The sequence below is a fragment of the Macaca fascicularis genome, chromosome 5 (genome assembly GCF_037993035.2).
Source record: "Macaca fascicularis isolate 582-1 chromosome 5, T2T-MFA8v1.1".
NCBI lineage: Eukaryota > Metazoa > Chordata > Mammalia > Primates > Cercopithecidae > Macaca > Macaca fascicularis.
In genome coordinates this window covers 21,899,828-21,921,847 of record NC_088379.1, presented here as the reverse complement: position 1 = coordinate 21,921,847, position 22,020 = coordinate 21,899,828, and the positions used below count along the sequence as shown (strand labels likewise).

General features: G+C 39.8%; 1 protein-coding gene across 3 annotated transcripts in view; it reads right to left on the bottom strand.

Moving 5' to 3' along the window:
* Positions 1 to 22,020, bottom strand: part of LOC102122033 (cytosolic beta-glucosidase) — a 124,582-nt gene that overhangs the window by 9,392 nt on the left and 93,170 nt on the right. Inside the window, exons 5-6 of one of the 3 annotated variants that reach the window (XM_065544823.2) lie at positions 7,673 to 7,793; positions 7,371 to 7,467 (exon numbers count right to left, since the gene is read on the bottom strand). The exons of the other annotated variants lie outside the window; for them this stretch is intronic. Coding sequence (XP_065400895.1) covers positions 7,371 to 7,467; positions 7,673 to 7,793 — 218 coding nt within the window. The remainder of the gene's footprint in view (positions 1 to 7,370; positions 7,468 to 7,672; positions 7,794 to 22,020) is intronic. 3 annotated transcript variants of the gene reach the window in all.

Here is a 22,020-nt window from a genome sequence, read left to right as displayed (position 1 = left end):
GGGACTTACTTTCCTCTTCTGCAAAATGGGGTAATAGTATCTCTTTCATAGGATTGTGGTAGGATTAAATAATGAACAATGCCTAGTAAACACCCACTATAAACTACCTTGCTGTTGCTATTGTTTTCATTTCTCTCAGAGTCTGGGAGGGCAATGAATGAAATCTGTTTCATCTCTTTCTCCCATCTGGCTTCAAACAGCTTTCAGAGGGTATAGAGTCAGCACAAAGTGATCGGTGCTGAGAAGCAGAGAAATCAGGGCACAGAGGGAAAGTTCAGCATCTGGGACAGGGTTTGCATTCTGTGAGAACAGGTCAGTTGTGGGTCATGAGAAATAATCAGCAAAAACAAAGAGCTTGGGGTGATTCTACCAGGAACACTGGATACTGTTGACGCTCCCCTGCTTTAGTGCGCTGGGAGATGGGGATGACATCACTCAAGATTTTTAGGATCCTGCAACATCCATCCTACATCCATTAAGTAAATATATGTTGTGCTAGGAACTGGGAATACCATGATGAACAAAATAAGCAGCCTTTCATTTACAGTTTATGTGGAAGACATATCTAAATCAAATTATCACTCTGTGAGTATCGAATTATTGTCTGAAAAGTAGTATGAAATGAAAGAAGTGGGTAATGTGAGAACATTTTAGTTAACATTTATTGAATGTTTAGTTACCACTTTAAGGATTTCATGTATGCATTCATCCATTTAGTCTTTACAATCAACCTATGAGTTAGATAGTTATTATCAGTGCCCCTATTTTATAGGTAAGGGAATTGATACACAGAGCGGTTAGGTAAGCCTTGCAAAATTCATACATCAAGTAAGTAGGAGAGTTGAGATAGGAACCCAGGCAGGGTAACAACAGCAGCAGCAGGCGAAGCCACCATGCCATACTGAGTCTTGACAGCACACAAGAGTGGAAGATCTGCCCTAATCAGCAAAAGTGGGAGAAGAAGGCTAGTGGAGCCGTTTCCTGGAGTAAACTAGAGCCGAATGCCCACGCATGAGTCGGAGTTACCTGGCACTAACCAACAGAGCTATTTCTCGGTTGTAAGCAACAGAAGCTGAGGTTGGCTGTTGAAGCATAGAAGTGGTTGGGCTGATCAAACAGGTTCAAATAATGCTCTCAGGATCAGTGCTCAGAAGCACACCACAGAGCTAGTTGGTTAAAGAAACAGTCTCGGGCCGGACGCGGTGGCTCACTCCTGTAATCCTAGCACTTTGGGAGGCCAAGGCAGGCGGATCATGAGGTCAGGAGATTAAGACCATCCTAGCTTAACCCTGTCTCTACTAAAAACACAAAAAGACCATCCAAGTGAAACCCTGTCTCTACTAAACACACAAAAAATTAGCCGGGAATGCTGGCGGGCAGCTGTAGTCCCAGTTACTTGGGAGGTTAAGGCAGGAGAATCGCTTGAACCCAGGAGGTGGAGCTTGCAGTGAGCCGAGATCACGTCACTGCACTCCAGGCTGAGTGACAGAGCAAGACTCCGTCTCAAAGAAAAAAAAAAAAAACAGGAAAGAAACTGCTAACGATCCAACGAGCATGAGCTTCTACAGTTCATGTGGCTGCCCAAATCCAACTTTCTTACAATCCTAGCAGACACCAACTTCTTGGCAACTTCTGTAGCAGAAACTAGACCTTACAAGGACTGTCATTCTCAAAAGCTGGATGTCTATTCTGCCGTCCTTACCAGCACAATAGGTTCTGCCTTCGTCAAGCTGTTCACTTTCGAATTGAATTCACACACGGATGAGTCTGATTGGTGGGACACATGTCTGTGCCCTTGCTCCAGAGAAACCTGGGGAATTCACTCTCTACCTTGGCTAGACAAAACTCATAATGCTGGATATCTTTCAAATGTAACCAATGTGTTCAACAAATGCTAGACAGCAGAAAACATGACAGATGTCTACTGCACTAGATGAAGAACGACAAGAGCAATCCAAGAAAACAGAAAGCTCATCTGAAATCCATCTGAAAGCTCAGCTATGGGAATGGCTCACAACGCATTTAAGGAACTTAAAAAAGACAGTTCAGCAGGATAAATTATAAAAAATGTATGGGGAGAAAGTCACAAACTAGTGCCTAAGACATTCAGCTCCCTTTAAAGATTTTTAAAATTTTGATCTTTATCACAACAGCAACGACAACAAAAAAATCGAAGGGTTTTAAGCAGGGGAGTCACTTTAGCTAATTTGTATTTTTAAAAGATTACTGTGACCTCTGTGGAAAATAGATTTGAGTGTAGCAAGAACGGAATCAAAGAGAGCATTTAGGAGTAATTGCAGTAAATCACAAGGGAGTTGATGAGAGGTTGGTCTTGGATGGCCTAAGTGAAGATGAAGAAAACCAGATGGATTCAACAGAGGAGATATTCAGATAAAAATCAACAAGATTTAGCAATTCACTGGCTATCAGTGCAGAAGGAGATAAGAAAGCAAAGTTAGCACAATTTAATGAATGTTGTCAATGTCTGAATTAGAAAATATTGGACATAGATAAGTTTTAGGGGCGTGGCAGGGAAGATAATGAATGAAACTTTGGTTATGATGACTTTAGGTTGCCTTTTTTGACCTCCAAAGAAAGAGTTGAAACGTTAATTACATAGACAGATAAAGAGCTCAAAGAAGAGTCCGAGATGGAGATGGAAACTTTGGATAACGACGGGAAGATGGTAATTGAAATCATGGATGTTGAATAGAATTTAGAGAATAAGAAAACAAGACTTTGATACAAGCCTTACCGCATTCCAGGTTTTAAAGGCAGGCTGGAAAAGGGAGACAGAGAAAGAAGGCCAGAAATACCCCCAGACCCTTAAGCTGATAAAATCACAAGAGATGGTTTCCGTGGATGTGATTTTACAGAAGTCACACAGCCAATACAAGGAGAACGTGCTGATAGAACCAAAGGCTGTCTGATTCCAAAACCCATGGTCTTTGCATATGGTTAGCACTGGAAGATTGCAAATCTAGAACACAAGGAAAAGAAGTGACAAGCAAGAGTCAAAGCCACTATGGGGAGAGCAATGCTAGACCATGTGGAGAGCATGAAGTGGGTGGAAGTGGGAGACACACCTGGAACACCAGATCCCTAATAACAAAAATCCTTCTATGACCTTCAAGGTCCTACATGATGAGGCCCTGCTCTTTACTTGACGTTTGCCAGGCACACTGAGATTCTTTATCTTCTTGGAATGTGCTAGCTCTTGACCATCTCATGCCTTTACACTAGCTTTTCCATCTGATTGGATCATTCTGGATCAATCACTTTATGATTCTTCATTGCCACTAGGGTCTTAGTTCCAATTCAACCTTAGTTAATCTTTTCTAACTCTCCAGTTTAAAATTCTATTCCCGACCAACCCATTCTCTCTCATATCATCATGTATTATTTTCTCTGTGGCCCTTACCATTAAAATAAAGTGTTTTCTTCATGTATTTACTCATTTTGTATTATTTACCCTCAGAAGACTGAAAGACTCATGAGAAAAAGAGACCATGTTCATCTATTCTTTTTAATATGCCTCACCCTGAGAACAATAAGTAGCACATAGTAGAGGCTAAGCAAACACTTGCTGAAGGAACAAGTGGGAGAGGGAGGGAAAGAAATATGAGAGGAGAAGGAATGAAAGAAGGAGGGAGGGAGGGAGGAAAAAAGGGAAGGAGCAAAGAGGGATCATTTTAACATAACTTTAATAGGACTCTGGTCTCACTATTCCCATCTGGGTGGTGGAATCACAGCATCTCCAGGCTGAACAACAAAGGCTTCAGTGGTCATGGATTTCAAGTCCTTATCCAGCATCTTAATCTCTGGATTAAGATGGACTACCACTGCTGGTAGTCCTTGTCTCCCATCACAACCAGCCACTGCTTCCAGTCCCAACCTGATGATTTCAACTCTCCATCCATTCAGACCAATTATTCCCCATCACTTCCCACTGTCCTACTTTGTGACACTGCCTAAAAGCTCCTCCACTGTGTCGGTGGCTGCTACCACACTTCCAACTCTGATTCCCAATGCTTCTCAATAACTCTCATTTCTGGGCAGTCCTCTTGAGTGTTTTCCTCTTGATGATCTGTTAACTCTGAAAGCTTCAGATATTCTGGGATAATAGCACCACACTCTCCTGGGGCACAGCATGAAACTTGAATGGTGTCTCCCTGGTCCTGGGAGTCCCTTATGTTAACATAGTACAGATGGAAGAAAACATTTTCCATTGTATGATTTTATCCCTAGGCCTCAGATATACACTTTGAAATAGCTACCACTTTTTAGTCCATAAGAATATTGATCTACTTGTATATAGAAATAGTTCATTTTGGCCAGGCACAGTGGCTCATGCCTGTAATCTCAGCACTTCGGGAGGCCAAAGCAGGTGGATCACCTGAGGTCGGGAGTTTGAGACCAGCCTGGCTAACATGGTGAAACCCCATCTCTACTAAAAATAAAAAAATTAGCCAGGTGTGGTGGCGTGCACCTGTAGTCTCAGCTACTCGTGAGGGTGAGCAGGAGAATTGCTTGTACCTGGGAGGCAGAGGTTGCAGTGAGTCAAGATCAAGTCACTGCATTCCAGCCTGGGCAAAAGAGTGAGACTCCATCAAAAAAAAAAAAGAAGAAGAAGAAAGAAAGAAAGAAAGAAAGAAAGAAAGAAAGAAAGAAAGAAAGAAAGAAAGAAAGAAAGAAAGAAAGAAAGAAAGAGAGAAAGAAAGAAAGAGGGAGAAAGAAGGAAAGAAGGAAAGAAAGAAAGAAAGAAAAAAAGAAAGAAAGAAAGAAAGAAAGAAGAAAGAAAGAAAGAGAAAGAAAGAAAGAAAAAAGAAAAGAAAGAAAGAAAGAAAGAAAGAAAGAAAGAAAGAAAGAAAGAAAGAAAGAAAGAAAGAAAGAAAGAAAGAAAGAAAGAAAGAAAGAGCTCATTTCTACCAAACAAAGACACCTAAGAATATCCTCCAAAGAAAGTAGTTGACACCCTGGAGAGAAAGATCAGAGTCTCATATTTCTGTACTCAAGTAAAAGGTTAAGTTCTAGGTTCTATGACTCCAGAAATGGAAAATAGTTACCATGGATAAATTTTAAAATGGCAACACTGAATGTGGGGGGGGCAAAAGAAAAACATGTAGTTTTACTGTAAAACTAATTTAGGGCTTTCAAATTATAATTTATTAAACTGTAGCCTGAATTAATGAAATAATCTTAACACTTTCTTCTTCTTACTTTCATTCCTCCATTACATCCACAAATTTTTATTAAGTAATACTATGGTTTTCATATGCTCTCCAAAAAGCATTTGTTGGAAACTTGACCCCCAATGCCTCAGTATTAGGAGATGAGGCCTAATGGAAGGTATTTATATCATTCTCTCTCTCTCTCTCTCTCTCCCTCCCTCTCTCTCTCTCTCTCTCTTCCCCCCACCCCCACTCTCCCACTCTCTATCTCACATGATGACTTCTGCCATGTTATGACATAGCAAGAAAGTCCTCTATCTTGGACTTCCCATCTACCAGAATTGTAAGAAATAAGTCTCTATTCTTTATACATTAACCAGTTTGAGATATTCTGTTATAACAGCAGAAAATGGACTGAAACAAGCATCTAGTACTATATACAAGTTATTGTTTCAGGTAGAGTGATTCCTATATAGGAGGAAAGAAATCTGACATAGACTTTTCCTTTAACGCAAGTAGAATACAAACACCACACATAGATTTTCTTGCTATGTACATTCATTCAGTATCTTTCACTTTCTTTTTGTAACATATGTAAGACATATAATTAATGTCTTAATTATGTTCAATGTCTGTCTTCTACTTCAGATTCTAAGTTCCAGGAGGGCAAGAATCCTGGGGATCTTGCATTCTCAAGTCTTAGCACAGAGGCTAATGAAGGACAGGTGCTTAATGAATATAGTCCAAATGAACAAAAAATAAATATATATGACATTGAATATAATGTCAGCAATATAAGCTTAGAGAAAAGACAGTTCCTAAAATGGCAAGATTTTTCCCTTGACCAAGATAACAAAATTCAACTTCAACTTTTTCAAATAACCATAGAGAGATATGAGGTTTAATCTTCTTCCATTCTGATCAACTCACTGCCCGTTTTCTATGTTAGGAAACAGATCATCCTCTTGTGATCACTGGACTTCAAAACCACGTCTCTTGTCAATAACTGCTATTTATATATATATATATGCAATAAATGCTAAATAAATTACATTAAATACCCCTAAAAAGACATTCTCAGAGGAGTCAATGCCACCCTCTGTTACAAAAGGAGAGCCCGTGTTAGCATTGTTCTCACCACTACACCACAAAAACACCTCAAATGCTTATGGACAGCAGTCGCAGTAATTGCCTAGAGTTGAGAGAGATAGGAAAATGAGTTGAGAAGAAAGAGCAATGACACCTCTTTAAAATGCTACCGTGTAAGTTTTCATATTGCTGGCACCAAGTTCAAGCCCAGGTGGGCACACCTCACCCAGACTGTCCATCCTGACCTAAGGTACAAGTCTCACTAGTCTCCTTTTTAAGGACAAGGAAGGACACTGCTTGGTGATATGGCCACAAGCTGTTCAGGGAAGAGACTTTGCTCAGCACATTTCAGCTACTGAGCAGGGCTGGGCTCATTTCAGAGAGCCACATAAAATAAATAATCATGCAAAAGGAGATTCGTTCTGATAGGGCTCTGACAGCTGCTCCGAGAGGTGGGTCCTTGCAAGCCCATCTTTCAACAATGAACTGACCCAAAGATCCAGGAAAGCTCCAGACAGGACCATATGGCCTGGAATAAAAACATATTTCAAACTCTGTTTATTATGCATATCTTTCAAAGGTTCACCACTCTGTGATGAAACATTGCACCTGCAAGGCTTTAATAAGCTTCCCAGCCAAGTACAATTATAAAATCGCAGGCACCTGAAGAATTTGTCTTCTCTTATGCTTAGCCATGCACTGCCCACCAATGACTGGCCTCATTATTTTTAATTATATGGGTTTGCAGTATTTTGTAAGCTACGATCAATACTTATTCAGAAAATACAACTCCTTATAGGCCTCAGAATGAGAGCCATGATATATATCTCTCCTCCTAAACTTTGGAGACTCCAACATTGTGTACAAAACCCTCCAGTCTTCCTGAGAAAGAAAAAGAAGCAATGCAAGTGTGCAACCCTGCAAAGACAGGAGAGCATTTGACATAAATTTAGGCTGGACATCATTCATCAGGAATGTCAGGGGCAGAGGGGATATGAGCAGCTTTCCTTCACAAGTGAGCCCTGTGACTCCACATCTGGTCCAAATATATGAGAAGCACAGTTTGTTCATTATCACTCCACAGATATCCATTGAGCAGTTATTACGTACCAGACTACAGGCCAAGGGTGATGATTTAGAGATAAATAGCACGTAGTTTCTGCCTTCAGCTATAAATGGGCTCATTGGAAAAGCAGATCCAAAAGAACTGGTATGGAAACACAGAGAAACAAGAGTTATAAAAGAACTTGAGGTACAGGCCGGGCACAGTGGCTCACACTTGTAATCCCAGCACTTTGGGAGGCTAAGGCAGGCAGATCACGAGGTCAGGAGTTCAAGACCAGCCTGGCCAATATGGTGAATCCTCGTCTCTACTAAAAATACAAAAATTAGTTGGGGGTGGTGGTGCGCACCTGTAGTCCCAACAACTCAGGAGGCGGAGGCAGGAGAATCTCTTGAACTTAAGAAGCAGATGTTGCAGTGAGCCGAGAGTATGCCACTGACTCCAGCCTGGGCAACAGAGCGAGACTTCATCTTAAATAAATAAATAAATAAGTAACTCCAGATACAAAGGAGGGAATCACTTGCCTTTCTGGGAAGTTCATGGACAACTTTCCAAAGGAAAGGGGATTTTAATAGAAACTTGAAAAGTAAATGAGGGTCTGCCAGCTAGTCATTAAAGAGCAGGTATGAGTTACACTGGGGTTGAAACTATGTTCATGTGTCATTTTCACTGACCTCTCCCAAGGCCCTGGGCAGCGTGATCCACTTTGAAGCCCCAAGTGCTGTTTCCACTTCTGTCTTTAATTAGCCTATCCATGAACAAGATGTGTGTGTCTGTGAGTGTTCACATGATTAAATGACTGGTTTGGAATGGATGATTATTATAGATCCACTGCACTCAAATCTCTTCCCGAACTAAGAGTCTACATAAAAATGGCAACCCTTTTATTTATCTACCCCAAAACAATGTACAGTGGTACCTGGTAGGGTTTTAAGAATGGATTTTACATAAGATGGCTTAGCCTAATCATTATGCACAATGATAAAGTGGCTGAGTCTTGCCTGCTAAGATTCCATCTTTTTTCCCCAAACCCCTTGTTCAACATCAAAAGAGCCTTTGACTTGTGTCATAGAAGGATATCATACTTGTACTATAAAATGAAGAATGTAGAACCAATAGCGATAGATGAAATGAAGATTTTAACTACAAAATTACATGGTAGACCTGGAGACACATAAAAGAAGTAACTGTTGCTTCCTAGAGGTATTGATGATGGCATCAATAACATGCAAAACGATGAGCTTCGACTAAGGGTTGTTATTTGGGAAACATATTGAGGGGAAGGAAGGAAGGAAGGGAAGGAGGGAGGCAGGGAGGCAGGGAAGAAGGGAGCAAGGAGGGAAAGTTTGCAGGCAGGGAGAAACATTTACTTACACAGTCAACAGTATTTCTAAACTCTTTTTATCTCTAAGCTCGCAACAAATATGTAGCCATGATATTATCTTTCAATGCTTTTCAGATTCAAGGAGAACATCAGAAGATTGCCAAAGATGGTACCTGATACTTCCCTTGCACATAGAAGAAAGAACAACTCTTATTTATTGCTAAAACCCATGCTATTCACAACAACCCTTGAAGAGTGATGCTGTTAAGTCCATTATGTGGACATAGAAAATGAAGTTCAAAGAAAGTAAATAAATATATTCCAAGTAATTAAGAAAAATGAGGCTGGGTGCAGTGGCTCACGCCTGTAATCCCAGCACTTTGGGAGGCCGAGCCGGACGGATCACAAGGTCAGGAGTTCAAGACCAGCCTGGCTAATATGATGAAACCCTGCCTCTACTAAAAATACAAAAATTAGCCAGGTGTGGTGGCGCATGCCTGTAGTCTCAGCTGCTGGGGAGGCTGAGGCAGAAGAATCGCTTGAACCGGGGAGGCAGAGGTTGCAGTGAGCCAAGGTTGCACCACTGCACTCCAGCCTGGGCAATGGACTGAGACTCCCTCTCAAAAGAAAAAACAAAAATCAAAAAAACAAAAACGGTAGAGAAAGGATTGAAATCCAGTCTGCCTCCAAAATCCATGCTCTTTCTAAAACCGTATCTTGCCCTTTTGCTAATTAATCTTCATCAGTGTTCATGCCCCAGTTTTAGATGTAAAGGATCACTGGTATTTTATTTATTGTACTTATGCTTTGAAAGACTGTTGATCACAGCACTGCAGGTGGCCATGGCAAATGAGGTGACACAGGAGCTCTAGACAGGTGCCTTGCACTGAGCATGTGACTGACAGTGACATGCCAACTAGCATCTCTCCTTATTTGACCTCCCTGTCTTTTATATATCAGTTACTCTTTTCTGGTTTTGAATATTAAAAAGACAAAAATATTCCTAAAAGGCATCAGCAGAAAGAGAGAAAGATTAGAGAATGTGCATGGGAATTAAAAACCTTGTATTTCCCTGTGAACTGCAGGGCAGAGAAAACCATCAGACAAAGGGAGAGGAGATCAACATTTTTTTTTCCCTCTGGGTCATGCCAGGACTCTTTAAGTCTGTGAATTCCATTGTTTTACCTTATATTTACTTTGTTGGATTTTAGTAAATGTCTTCTTTTATGAGCTACTTCAGTGGGGTCAGGGGAATCCATAGACCAGCTCTCCCACCAATTTCATTGACCACCTCTAATAGCAACTATCTTGAATGAAAGAGTAAGTTTACTCCGATTTTAGAGCTAATAAGACAGTAGAAATTTGCATTCACTGGGTGTCTACAGGATACCAAGCACCAAAGCACTGCTTTAAAAGTTTAATACGCATATTTCTTTTAGGCATTCCAAAAATAAGGAAGGCAGATTCTGTCCTATAAGGCAAATACTGTTAATAGTCCCATTTTACGGGTTGAGAAAATGTATGCAGAGAAAGGCTGTGTCATTTGCTCAGTCATTTATTTAGTAATAAATCTCATGTAGGGTCTCTTCTTGTTGAGTAGAGCAAATTGGCAATTTGGACATAGTTCTTGAAAGGCAGCTACATCATCTTATTTTTTATTAATTATAATGTTTATTTTTTCATTCAATCAATGTTTATTGTTTTTTTCCCAACCCACTAGGAATCCAGAAATAAGTAGAATCCTGAAGGTTTCCTCCATAAAAGGGAAGAAGCATAGAGGAGCAGCTGTGGTACCGTGTGATCAGATCAGAGTAAATACTGGGTGCAATGGGAGCAAAGAGGAGGGACATTTAACTCAGCCAGGGTGTTGAAAGGGACTGCCAAAAAGGTTGCTTTGTAGTAGGTGCTAGATGTAAGATGCTAGAGTAATCTTGAAGGGTAAGTAGAAGAGGATAGAAAGGAAAAGGCCAGAAAGCACAAGAAAGAGACAAGGACACTGTATTAGCAGGGTTCTCCAGAGAAATGAAACCAATAGGAAATATATATGAGGGAGAGAGAGATGTTTAATAAGGAATTCGCTCATGTGATTGTAGAGGCTGAGAAATCACAAGATCTGCAGTCAGCAAGCTGCAGACCGGAGGGAGCCGATGGGAAAGGTCTAGCCTGAATGCAAAGGCAGGAGAAGATGGGTGTTGCCAACTCAGAGACAGTAAGGCAGAAAGAGCAATTTCTCCCTTACTCAGCCTTTTTATTCTATTGATGCCTTGGACAAATTAGATGAGGTCCACCCACATTGGGGAGGCAATCTGCTAGACTCAGTCCACAATTCAAATGTGAATCTTGTCTAGAAGCACACTCACAGACACACCCAGAATAACATTTAGCAAAATATCTGGACATCTCATAGCCTAGTCAAGTGGACATATGAAGTGAACCATCAGAGATACATTCTGGGAGCCACGTTTAATTTGGTGTGACAAAGGCAAAAAGGTAACAGTGACCCTAAGGAAGTTAATGGAAGCCATGGCATGGAAGGCCTTGCTTGCCATGCTAAGAAATCAGAACATTATACTGAAGGCAATGAGGAACCACTAGGGAGTTTTAAGAAAGAGAATGGCAAGACGGAATTTGTGCTTTTGAAAAATCGTCCTGCCTGCAGACTAGAGACTGGAGGCAGGAGGCCAATTAGGAGGCTGCTAAAGCCCTATCTTAAGGAAGTTGCAATGGAATAGGAAGAAGTGGCCAAATGCTAGAGATATCAACAAATCTTAAGGGCCAACTAATTGGAAAAAAGAGCTTAAGATGACTCCTAGTTTAATAGCTGTGTCATTAGGTTAATACAAAAGAGAATTTGATGGAAGAACCAGGTTTGGGGAATTAATAATGATAATGAACATGAAGTGTTACAGTTTGCAAATGAAACTGATAGATGTTAATGATTTTGTGACTATTCCTTTAAACAGCCCTACGAAGTTGGTGTTTTTCTCACTTTGGATGAGAACACTAAGCTGAAGTGGTAAGTGACTTGCCCAAGCTCCCAATCATAGTAAATGGAATGATCAGAACCTGAACTCTTTTCAAAGCCCATTTTTTTCCACTGCACAATCTGATACAAAGAATAATAGTAGCAAAATAACAATGAGATAGCTAACATGTGTTGAATGCCTACTGTGGCCTGGTCATTCTTCTAAGTACCTTATTTTTATCAACTCTTAACACTCGCAACAACCCCATAGGGCAGGTATTATTGGGTATTATTGTTAGCCCCATTTTATAGAAGACACACGTGGGGTACAAAGAGGTGACAGCAATAAACTGTGTCACTTGGGACAAATGATCCTCATGTTACAGTTTCCCCTTTGGGCAGGATCTAGGATAATGGGGAGTAGAAAAACAGAGTGGTAAAGCTGAGTGAGTTGGCCCCTTTCACAGACAGTCATGCTTCTTTCAGAGCATGTGAAGTGAGGGAAAACCCAGACACAAGCCCCCATTGTTTTAACCCGTAAATGAAAGGTGAGAACTATTTCCCCCACCCCACTCCCAGCTTAAAAGCTTACACCCTAGTACACCCAGGACCACCTTGCTGGGCTCCGTGTGCTGAGTTGATAAACTACCTATTAGCCACCATGCTCGCTACCTGGATGACGGGATCATTCCTACCCCAGACCTCATGACACACAATCTACCAATGTGACAAACGTGCACATGAACCCCTTGAACCTAAAATAAAAGTTGGAAAAAAAAAAGAAAGAAAGAAAGAAAGCTAGAGCCATGCTCTGTTCATCCAGTTCGAGTTTTAAATAGAGAATCATTTTCCAGCAGCATTAATGTGGTTTGGCTGTGTGATCCTGGAATGGGATAAACAACTGCAGGCTTGACTGCCCAATATGTCAGCCCGAGGAAATAGCCCTCTGGAGGACACCACTCACCCCAAGCCCATTAGCCAATTACTCAGAGCCCGTTTAGTAAATGAGCTCTTTCAGTGTACTAATTGGAGCCCTGTGAAAATAAACCTGCAGCAAGAAAGAAGCTGGCTCTCTGTGGTCAGATTTCCATCTCTGATACACCACGGGATCTGGCATGCTGGATGGGCAGGATGGAGTGGTGACGAAGACCACTGGTGCTAAGCCTGGACTGCATAGATTCAAATCTCAGTCCTGGGCTTGCCGGAGGTGCAGCCTTCAACAAGATATTCTGTTCTCAGTTTCCTCATCTGTGAAATGGGGATAATTTCATGAGATTCAGTGGTCTCAAATGAGGTAATAAACCTGCGCCCCACATATAGGAATCATTCAGTAAATGTGAACTGATACTATTTACTGTTCTTGCTTATTTATATGCAACAACCCACCTTAACCCAATAAAAAAGTCAGGGGAGAGAATAAATTTACTCAGGTTTGAAATCAAATTTACTCAGGACATTTGTTGTATCCCCTATATCTGTCAATTGGCAATTAAGTTATATTTTATTAATTTGTATTACTATGTAGCTAAGTAACTTTTCATATGCTTGAGCATTAGGTAAGTATTAGATATAATTTTCTCATCAATTTAATTTTATGCTTCTTGAAGATAGATTTCATGTTTACTTTCATACCCACCAGGATCATCCACTCAATAGATATTTGTTTGTTGATTGACATTCTTGATTAAATTTTTGTCATACCTGATGAGAATCAGCTGGACTGAATATTGATGAGTTAGCTCTACTATCCATGAGTGCTAACTCTTTGAGATTGAATGATTCCAACCATTTAAGCTCTAGTCATGTTTTGGCATCCAATTAGGCAAACATGCAGTCATATCCTATCTTAGTCCATTCATGCAGCTATAGCAAAACACCTAAAACTAGGTAAGTTAAAGAAAACAGAACTTTTTTTCCTATAGTTCTGGATCTGGGAAGTCTGATATCTAGGTGCCAGTAGTTGTTGTCTAGCGAAGGCTTTCTTGCTGTGTCCTCACACAGTAGAAGAAAGGATTGGCAAAAAAAAAAAAAAAAAGGTCTAGGTAGTTCCCTTCAGCCCTTTTGAAAGGTTGTTAAGCCCATTCATGAGGGTGGAGCCCTCCTACCTTAATCACCTCGTAAAGGCCCACTTCTTAATACCAACACATTGGGTCTTAGATTCCAACATATGAATGTTGGGGAGACACATACATTTAAACCCCAACAGATCCATAGAACAAATTAGTAATAAAATAACCCAGGAAAAAAGCCTGCCTTACTCCTGATTCAAAGGTGGCTTATTTTATGAGGACTTCAAATCAAAATCAAAATATATGTATACTAAAGCCTCATGGTCTTAACTCCACTGGAGTTGGGCAACAGTTAGCCTAAGAAGTAGAACAGACTCTGGAAAGTAAATTAAAATCCTGCCAGAATTAACTGGAATTGTCACTGAAGCTGTGCAACTTGATGAAATAATTTTAGGGTCTACAAAAATTTAAGTCTATTTTAGTATATAAGAATACTACACATTTAGTATTATTGAAACAGCATTACCCCTGTAACCATTTCACAAGTTTGAGTACTTGAAGATCATTGATTGAAAATTATAATTATCAGGGTAAATATTGAAGATAACAGTTTTATAATGTAATAAAAGCCAACTTTTAATGTATATTTAATCTCTTTTAAAAGAATAAAAATAAGTTTGTTTAAAGAAAATATAGAAAACATATTACATCTTCTGTTTAGCAATTTGTAGCAATTAAACAGAAAAGTCGGAAGTGGATAACTTCTGATTTGTTATTCAAACACATTTCTGGAAAGAGTTAAGTTGCTTCTCATTAAGAAGTTCCTACAGAAAATATTTTTGTACTTTAAAAAAAGATAAGAAAACCTTGAAATAGCTCCTCTTCTTTAGTTTGGTCATTTTCCTGATTCCACAAGCAGAAGCAAATACAATGTGACTAGCTAATTCCCAGCTGCATAAAGATTTAAAACTATGTATGAAAACTGAACAATCAAATTACGTAGTAGCACAGTATCCAGAAATAAACCCAATACATAAATGCTGTTTATTCAACATTATTAACACAAATAAAATTTACACCTACAGCCCTGTGCATTAAAAATAACTTCTCCCACATCAAATGGCAACGTTTTCTTCTGCCAATCAAATTAAACCACTAGAAACATATGGAAAGAAATCAATTCTATAACAAACCTTCGAAAAGTATGGCATTTATCATGTTCACGACAGGTTAATTCTAGTTCTAAATAAACTTTCTCCTTCCAAGTTAGGGCTTTTATTTTGTTTTCTTTCCTTTTCTTTGCTGGAAATGTGCTCAACCCAAACATTCTGTCATCTCAGCCATAAAAATCTTCTTTCTCCCACGCTACATAAATTAAAAGAGGAAAAACAACACATACACACACACACGCAAACACCAACACACACATAATTCTCTTAGACCCAGACAAATCTAAGTGTATTGATTTTAGGCAAAAGTGTAACAAAAATCTTATGCCAGGAATGAGAGTCTAAAAATTCTGGTGAGAAATATTTACAGAAACAGCCATGTCCCCTTGTTTCCTGTCAACAACCTCAGAGACTAACTGAAAAATCACCTCTGCAGATCTCCTTGACTAAAGGGAAAGAAGCCATTTTTAATGGCCTTCGGAGCCCTAAACTCCACACGGCTCTACAGATGAAAACTGATAGCCTCAAGTAGAGCCTTAGTCTGAACAATAGGTACATCATCCACACTACCTGAATCATATTCCTAAATGAGCAGCCTCTACAGCCACCATTAACTCACATTTGAAAGACATAGTCAAGATCAGTCTTCCAAATCATGTCCCACAATAGCTTTATCTGCAAGTTATGAGCAGGGGAACAATACAGATGAGGCGAAAAGGAACAATGTCTGCACTAAATGCACACAGAGTGGAATGGAAGGAAAAGAAATGCACAGGGTGTACATTTTAGAGAAAAAGGAGATCTTACCAGTTACCCAGTCAGGTCTTGTAGCTTCCATCACATGAGCATGTGGGAGTAAAAATGTGGAATGCACTAACAGCCCCACCGGCAAAGAAGAAATGAATGTATGGTGCCAAATGCCCACAGGGCTTCTCACCATTTGTGCAGCTCTCTAGTTATTCCTTACGAAAATGGGAACAGTCAAAACTATTGTGTCAAAATTAAGAGAGGAACTGGCTTTTCTGTCGGGGATTTGAAATTTGCATTTGGTTAAAACCAGTCAACTGGAACTTGGAAATAAGTTTCTTTGTTTTGTCTCAATGTTACTATATCCACCCTTAATTTATTCATCTGTCATTCACTTATTAAGTCCACAAGTATTTACTAAGAGCTACCAATTGTCAGGTGTCGCCCTGACTGCAGGAGTATAGCAATTAACCAAACAGGAAAAGTCCCTGGGAGAAAACTGTCAATAAACAAGTATAGATATGTATATATCAGGTGGTGACAGATGATATAAAGAAAAAGAAATCGGGGTAAGAACTAAGATTGTCAGAAGATGTTACTTTATATGAAATGTTCAAGAAAGACCTTGCTGATAAAGTGACATTTGAGATAAAAGTTATAAAAAATAAAAATAAAAGGAACAAATCCTGAGAATATGTGGTAAGAGCATTCCAGGCAGAGGAAACAAAATGCAAAGACCCTCAGGTAAGAAGCAGTTTTGACATGTACAAGAACAACAAGAATCCCAGGTTAGATTTAAATGAGCAGAGGAAGAATGAAAGAGCAGGTGGGAGAGAAGTAGTGAGGACTAGATCAGTTAAGCGTCCTGAGGTCACAGCAATGATTTTGGATCTGATTCTGAGAGTGCAATGAAAAGCCATTAGAAGTGTTGTGAGAAGAGAAATAACATGATCTAACTTGGCTGCCATACAAAGACTGGACGACTAGGAAGCAAATATAGAGCAGGTAGATTAGTTAGGATGCTACTTCAGTAGTCCAAACAAAAGATAATGGTGAAGTGGAAGTGTAGTACTAATGTAGATAGTCAAGATTCCGGACAGATTTAGGAGAAACTGATGTGAAGTATAATATAAAGTGAAGAGTCAATAATAGCTCTAAGATTCTTAGCCTGAGCAACTAAAAGTATCACATATTTGGGCAGAGAAGACTATGAGACAATTCTTCAAATTCCTTGAGAACATGTTACAATTTGAGATGTTTATTAGGATTCCAAGTATAAACGTTGGGTATGAAGTTGAATATACAAGTCTGGAGTTCAGGGGAGAGTTTTTGATGGAGTTATAGAAATGAGCATCATCAGCTTACAGAGTTACCTAAAGCCATGAGACTGGCTGAGATTCTCTTGGGAGTGAACATGGATAAAGAAAATTTCTGAAGACTGAATCCTGATGTAGTTCAGTGTTTGAAGGTCAAGAAGAAGAGAAAGATACACTGAAGAAGCTGAGAAGGAGCTGCCTGTGAAGTAGGAGGAGAACTAAGAGAGAATATATTGTGCCTTGGAGGCCAAAGGAAGAAAGTATTTCAAGGAAAAGGGGAACAACTATGTCAGTTGCTGCCTGCAGATAAAGTAAGATGAGGACTCAGCAATCACCATTTTATTGGGCAATTAGAGGTCATTGGTTTTCTTGTAAGAGATGCTTTATTGAAGTAGTGGGTACAAAGGTCCTATAGAATGGGTTCAAAAACAGAGTGGGGCGTAATTATGAATATCTAAGTGTTTTGAAGAAGGTTACCACATCATGATTAACCTGGAACTGATAAATTCTTGGACACACATTGCATTGCTAGCTTCAAAGGAGATCTGAAGAACACACCCACACTCTCTCATATACACAAAGGAGAACTGAGCAGAAAGAAGTGGCTGTAGGAACTGTGATGGCCATTATGGGAGTTCTCAGGACACAGGTTGGAATGCCCAGAACTTAGTCCAAGATGCTAACAGTAAGGCCATACAAATAGACTCAGAATTAGAGCAGCAGGAAGAATTTTAAAAAGTAGCAAGCCAAGCTGACCTACCACTGGGATTAGCCTGAGACTGAAATACTAAAGTTTCATGATAACCCTTGATATAGTAACAAGAAAAGGAAGATGAGTCTGAGACTGCATCTTGAGACAAAATTCTCTGGAAAAGAGGCTGTGATATTTCAGGAACGAAAGGACCCTTTGACTTCCAGCAGAGGCAAAGCCTTCTCCTTCTAGATGCCTGACTAACCAACCAACCCCTTTATCACTGCTCATGAGCCTCTGATGACCAGGTAGACCACCCAAAGTTCTGCCAGTTGGATGGATTTCCCTGCCTCCACATGACTTCTTCTAGGGCCACTCCTAAGTGGGGCTGTAGCAAAGCAACCACCCATTTCAGCTTGCATCTACACATCCAGCCTATCTATCACATACACTCAATTCCGTTCTCAGATTCATCATCTAGGAAACCAAAGATAGAATAAACACTCCTCTTTGAGACCCCCTCTGGGAAACTACCCTTCACAACTGAGCTGAAATCTCTTAGCCTTTCATTTCCTTTGTAAAGCACTTTGAGGACTACAGTATCACAATCAGGCTTCTGTTATTGTTCGTTGGTTACTCACCAATAAATTCACTAGATGGTGAACCCCTTGAAGGCAAGAGCTATGTCTTTACTCCTATTTCTTAAGAAATATTATAGTAAATATACTGGAGATAGGCTCTGACTTCCAAACTCGTTGGATATAAAACCTTCAGAAAGTTATGAAACCTCTCTATGCTTCCATTGCCACATCATAAAAACATGAAAAATACTCATCTTGCAGTTCAGATCTAAGAATTAGCAATAATATTCATATAACATGAATACAAGGCCTGAGAGGAAGCCCAACAGATGGGCCCTAATGTTGTTTTGTGTTATTTGAATCCCTAGAACCTAGCCCAGCACTTGGCTCATAGGTTATAGACAAAAATTGATACTTACTGCTTTAAATCAGAAGGAGAAACATCACTTAAAATACCACACTTGTGGACAGATTGACAAATGGGTACAATTCTGAAGGGAAAACTTGGCAGGCAGAGAGTAAAATCTTTCAGTTTATTTGACAAAAGTTTATTTGACAAAATTGTCATCACTTTAAGAGGTTTTAGACCTGCTCGCTTCATCTACACAGGACTTGTATGGTAGGCTGGAGTTAGGGGCAAGGTGGAATCTTATTTTTTGTAGCAGTCATGGTGAAGACCAAAAAGGCACTGACTTCTCCACTTCCTAAATTTAGAGAACTGTCAGGAGTCAAAGGCAGTCACTTCCCCACAGAGCTTGCTTCATTTGAGAGCTTGTCACCTCAACCTCCAACCAACTAGGTAGATCTGATTAGAATAAGACACATAGACAGGTCACTTTATAACTGTTTTTTGGAGCAGTTGACATTCTTTCTTCCTGGACTTTTCCACCACTCCCTTCTATAATATTGAGGGGACCCAAATGTTCTCCCCACCTCCACTAAGGCAGGGACTGGTGATCATTTCTTGCCTGAAGGGCTGAGCAATGGGATCTTCAGAGTGCTTAATGCTGCAAATATGTAGGACAAAATGCATTAGTTGGACAGTAGATTTAAGGCAGGCAGTGGTAGGCGGCAGACTGCACCCCCACAATTGACCATGGCAAGCATATGGAGATTTTCCTATATGTCGATCAAATGTCAGTGTACAGATGAATTTAAGCACTCCCAAAAGGGCCACTCAATGAGTGAGGGGACCCTGTAGCAAGGGGAGACAGGGTGGGTGGCTTGCCACCTGTGGGTTGAAGCTGGCAGGCCAAGGTCAAAACTGAGCTATGATTCTGGGCCAGCAGACTGTGTAGGGCAAGTGTGAAGAGGGCTGTACTACGAGCACCCAAAAGAGACAGCCCACTGGGAACCTGCCACACAGAAGAGTGACAGCCAGTCAGTGAAGGGAAGCAAATTATAGGGCTCTGGAAAAGCCTGCAAGAAGCCCCTTACCCTAAAACGAATGCCTTTTACATAATAATGTAATTCAGGTTGTAGATCATCAAAGAATTTGCAAATGTAGCTTTCCCAACATGCAACCTAAATTGTCAAAACAACCCAGTGAAAATTTTCTGCATTAAAAATGTCATCACGGGGTGGAGGCCTCTTCACGTCCTCCCTAACTCATTCTATGAAGCCAGCATCACTTTGATACCAAAACCTGGCAAAGGCACAACAAAAAAAGACAACTACAGGTCAATATCCCAGATGAACATAGAAGCAAAACTCCTCAGTAAAATACTAGCAAACCAAATCCAGCAGCACATCAAAAAGTTACTTCACCATGATCAAGTTGGCTTTATTTCTGGGATGCAAGGCTGCTTCAATATATGCAAATCAATAAATGTGATTCACCACATAAACAAAATTTTAAAAAGCTATATGATCATCTCAGTAGACACAGAGAAAGGAGAAAGCATTTGATAAAATCCAACATCCCTTCATGATAAAAAACCCGCAACAGACTAGGCATTGAAGGAACAGACCTCAAAATCATAAAAACTGTCTATGACAGCCCCACAGTCAACATCATACTGAATGGACATAAGTTGAAACTGTTCCGCTTAAGGACTGGAACAAGACAAGGATGCCAACTCTCAACACATCTATGCAACATAATTCTGTAAGTCTTAGCCAGAGCAATCAGGCAAGAAGAAGAAATAAAAGACATCCAAATAAGATGAGAAAAAGAAGTCAAATTATCTCTCTTTGCTGATAATAAGATTCTATACCTTGAAAACCCTAAAGACTCTGCCAAAAGGCTCCTGGAACTGATAAACAACTTCAATGACGTTCCAGGATAAAAAAATCAGCATACAAAAAATCAGTAGCATTTTTATACACCAATAATGTTCAAGCTCAGAGTCAAATCGAGGAAATGATCTCAAAAAAAAAAAAAAAAGCCACAAAAAGGATAAAATACGTAGGAATACATCTAACCAAAGAAGGGGAAGATCTCTACAAGGAGAACTACAAAACACGGCTGAAAGAAGTTGGAGATTTTATGAAAAAAATGGAAAAACATTCCATGCTCATGAATTTAGAGAATTAATATCATAAAAAAGACCATACTTTCCAAAGCAATCTACAGATTCAATGCTATTCCTCTTAAACTACCAACATCATTTTCCACAGAATTAGAAAAAACTATTCCAAAATTCCTATGGAACCAAAAAAGAACCCAAACAGCCAAAGGAATCCTAAAAAAAAAAGGAACAAAGCTAGAGGCATCACATTATCCAACTTCAAACTGTAGTCTAAAGTAACCGAAACTGCATGGCACTAGTACAAAAACAGATACGTAGACCAATGGAACAGATTAGAGAACTCCGAAATAAAGCTGCGCACCTACAATCAGCTGATCTTTGACAAAGTAAACAAAAATAAGAAAGGGGAAAGGGCTTTCTAGTCAGTAAATGGTGCTGGGATAACTGGCTAGTCATATGCAGAAAAATGAAACTGAACCCTTACCCTTTCAAAATACACAAAAATTAACTCAAGATGAATTAGAGATTTAAATGTAAGACTTTGAACTCTAAATATCCTAGAAGAAATACCATTCTGGGAAATACTATTCTGGACATGAGCTTTGGTGAAGAATTTATGACTAAATCCTCATGACCAATTGCGACTAAAACAAAAATTGACAAATTGGATCTAATTAAGCTAAAGGGCTTTTGTACAACAATGTGCAAAACTCTGCTTACTCAATAGAGTAATCAGACAACTTACAGAATGAGAGAAATATTCACAAACTAGGCATCAAAGTTCAAATATCCAGAATCTAGAAGAAACTTAAACAACTCAACAAGCAAAAAGCAAATGACCCTACAAAAAGTGGGCAAACAGCTGGTTGCAGTGGCTCATGCCTGTAATCCCAGCACTTTGGGATGCCAACGCAGGTAGATCTCGAGGTCAGGAGATTAAGACCATCCTGGCTAACACGGTGAAACCCCATCTCTACTAAAAGTACAAAAAATTAGCCAGGCATGGTGGCACGTGCTTGTAATCCCAGCTACTCAGGAGGCTGAGGCAGGAGAATCACTTGAACCCAGGAGGCGGAGGTTGCAATGAGCTAAGGTCGTGTCACTGCACTCCAGCCTGAGTGACAGAGCAAGACGCCCTCTCAAAAAAAAAAAAAAAAAAAAAAAAAAAAAAAAAAAAAAAACTGGCAAAGGACATAAGCAGACAGTCTACAAAAGAATACATAAAAGAGGCCAACAAACATACAAAAAATGCTCAATATCACTAATTGTATTAGACTGTTCTCACACTACTAATAAAGACATACCCAAGACTGGATAATTTCTAAAGGAAAGAGGTTTAATTGACTCACAGTTCAGCATAGGTGGGGAGATCTCAGAAAATTTACAATCATGGCAGAAGGGGAAGCAAACACATTTTTCTCCAC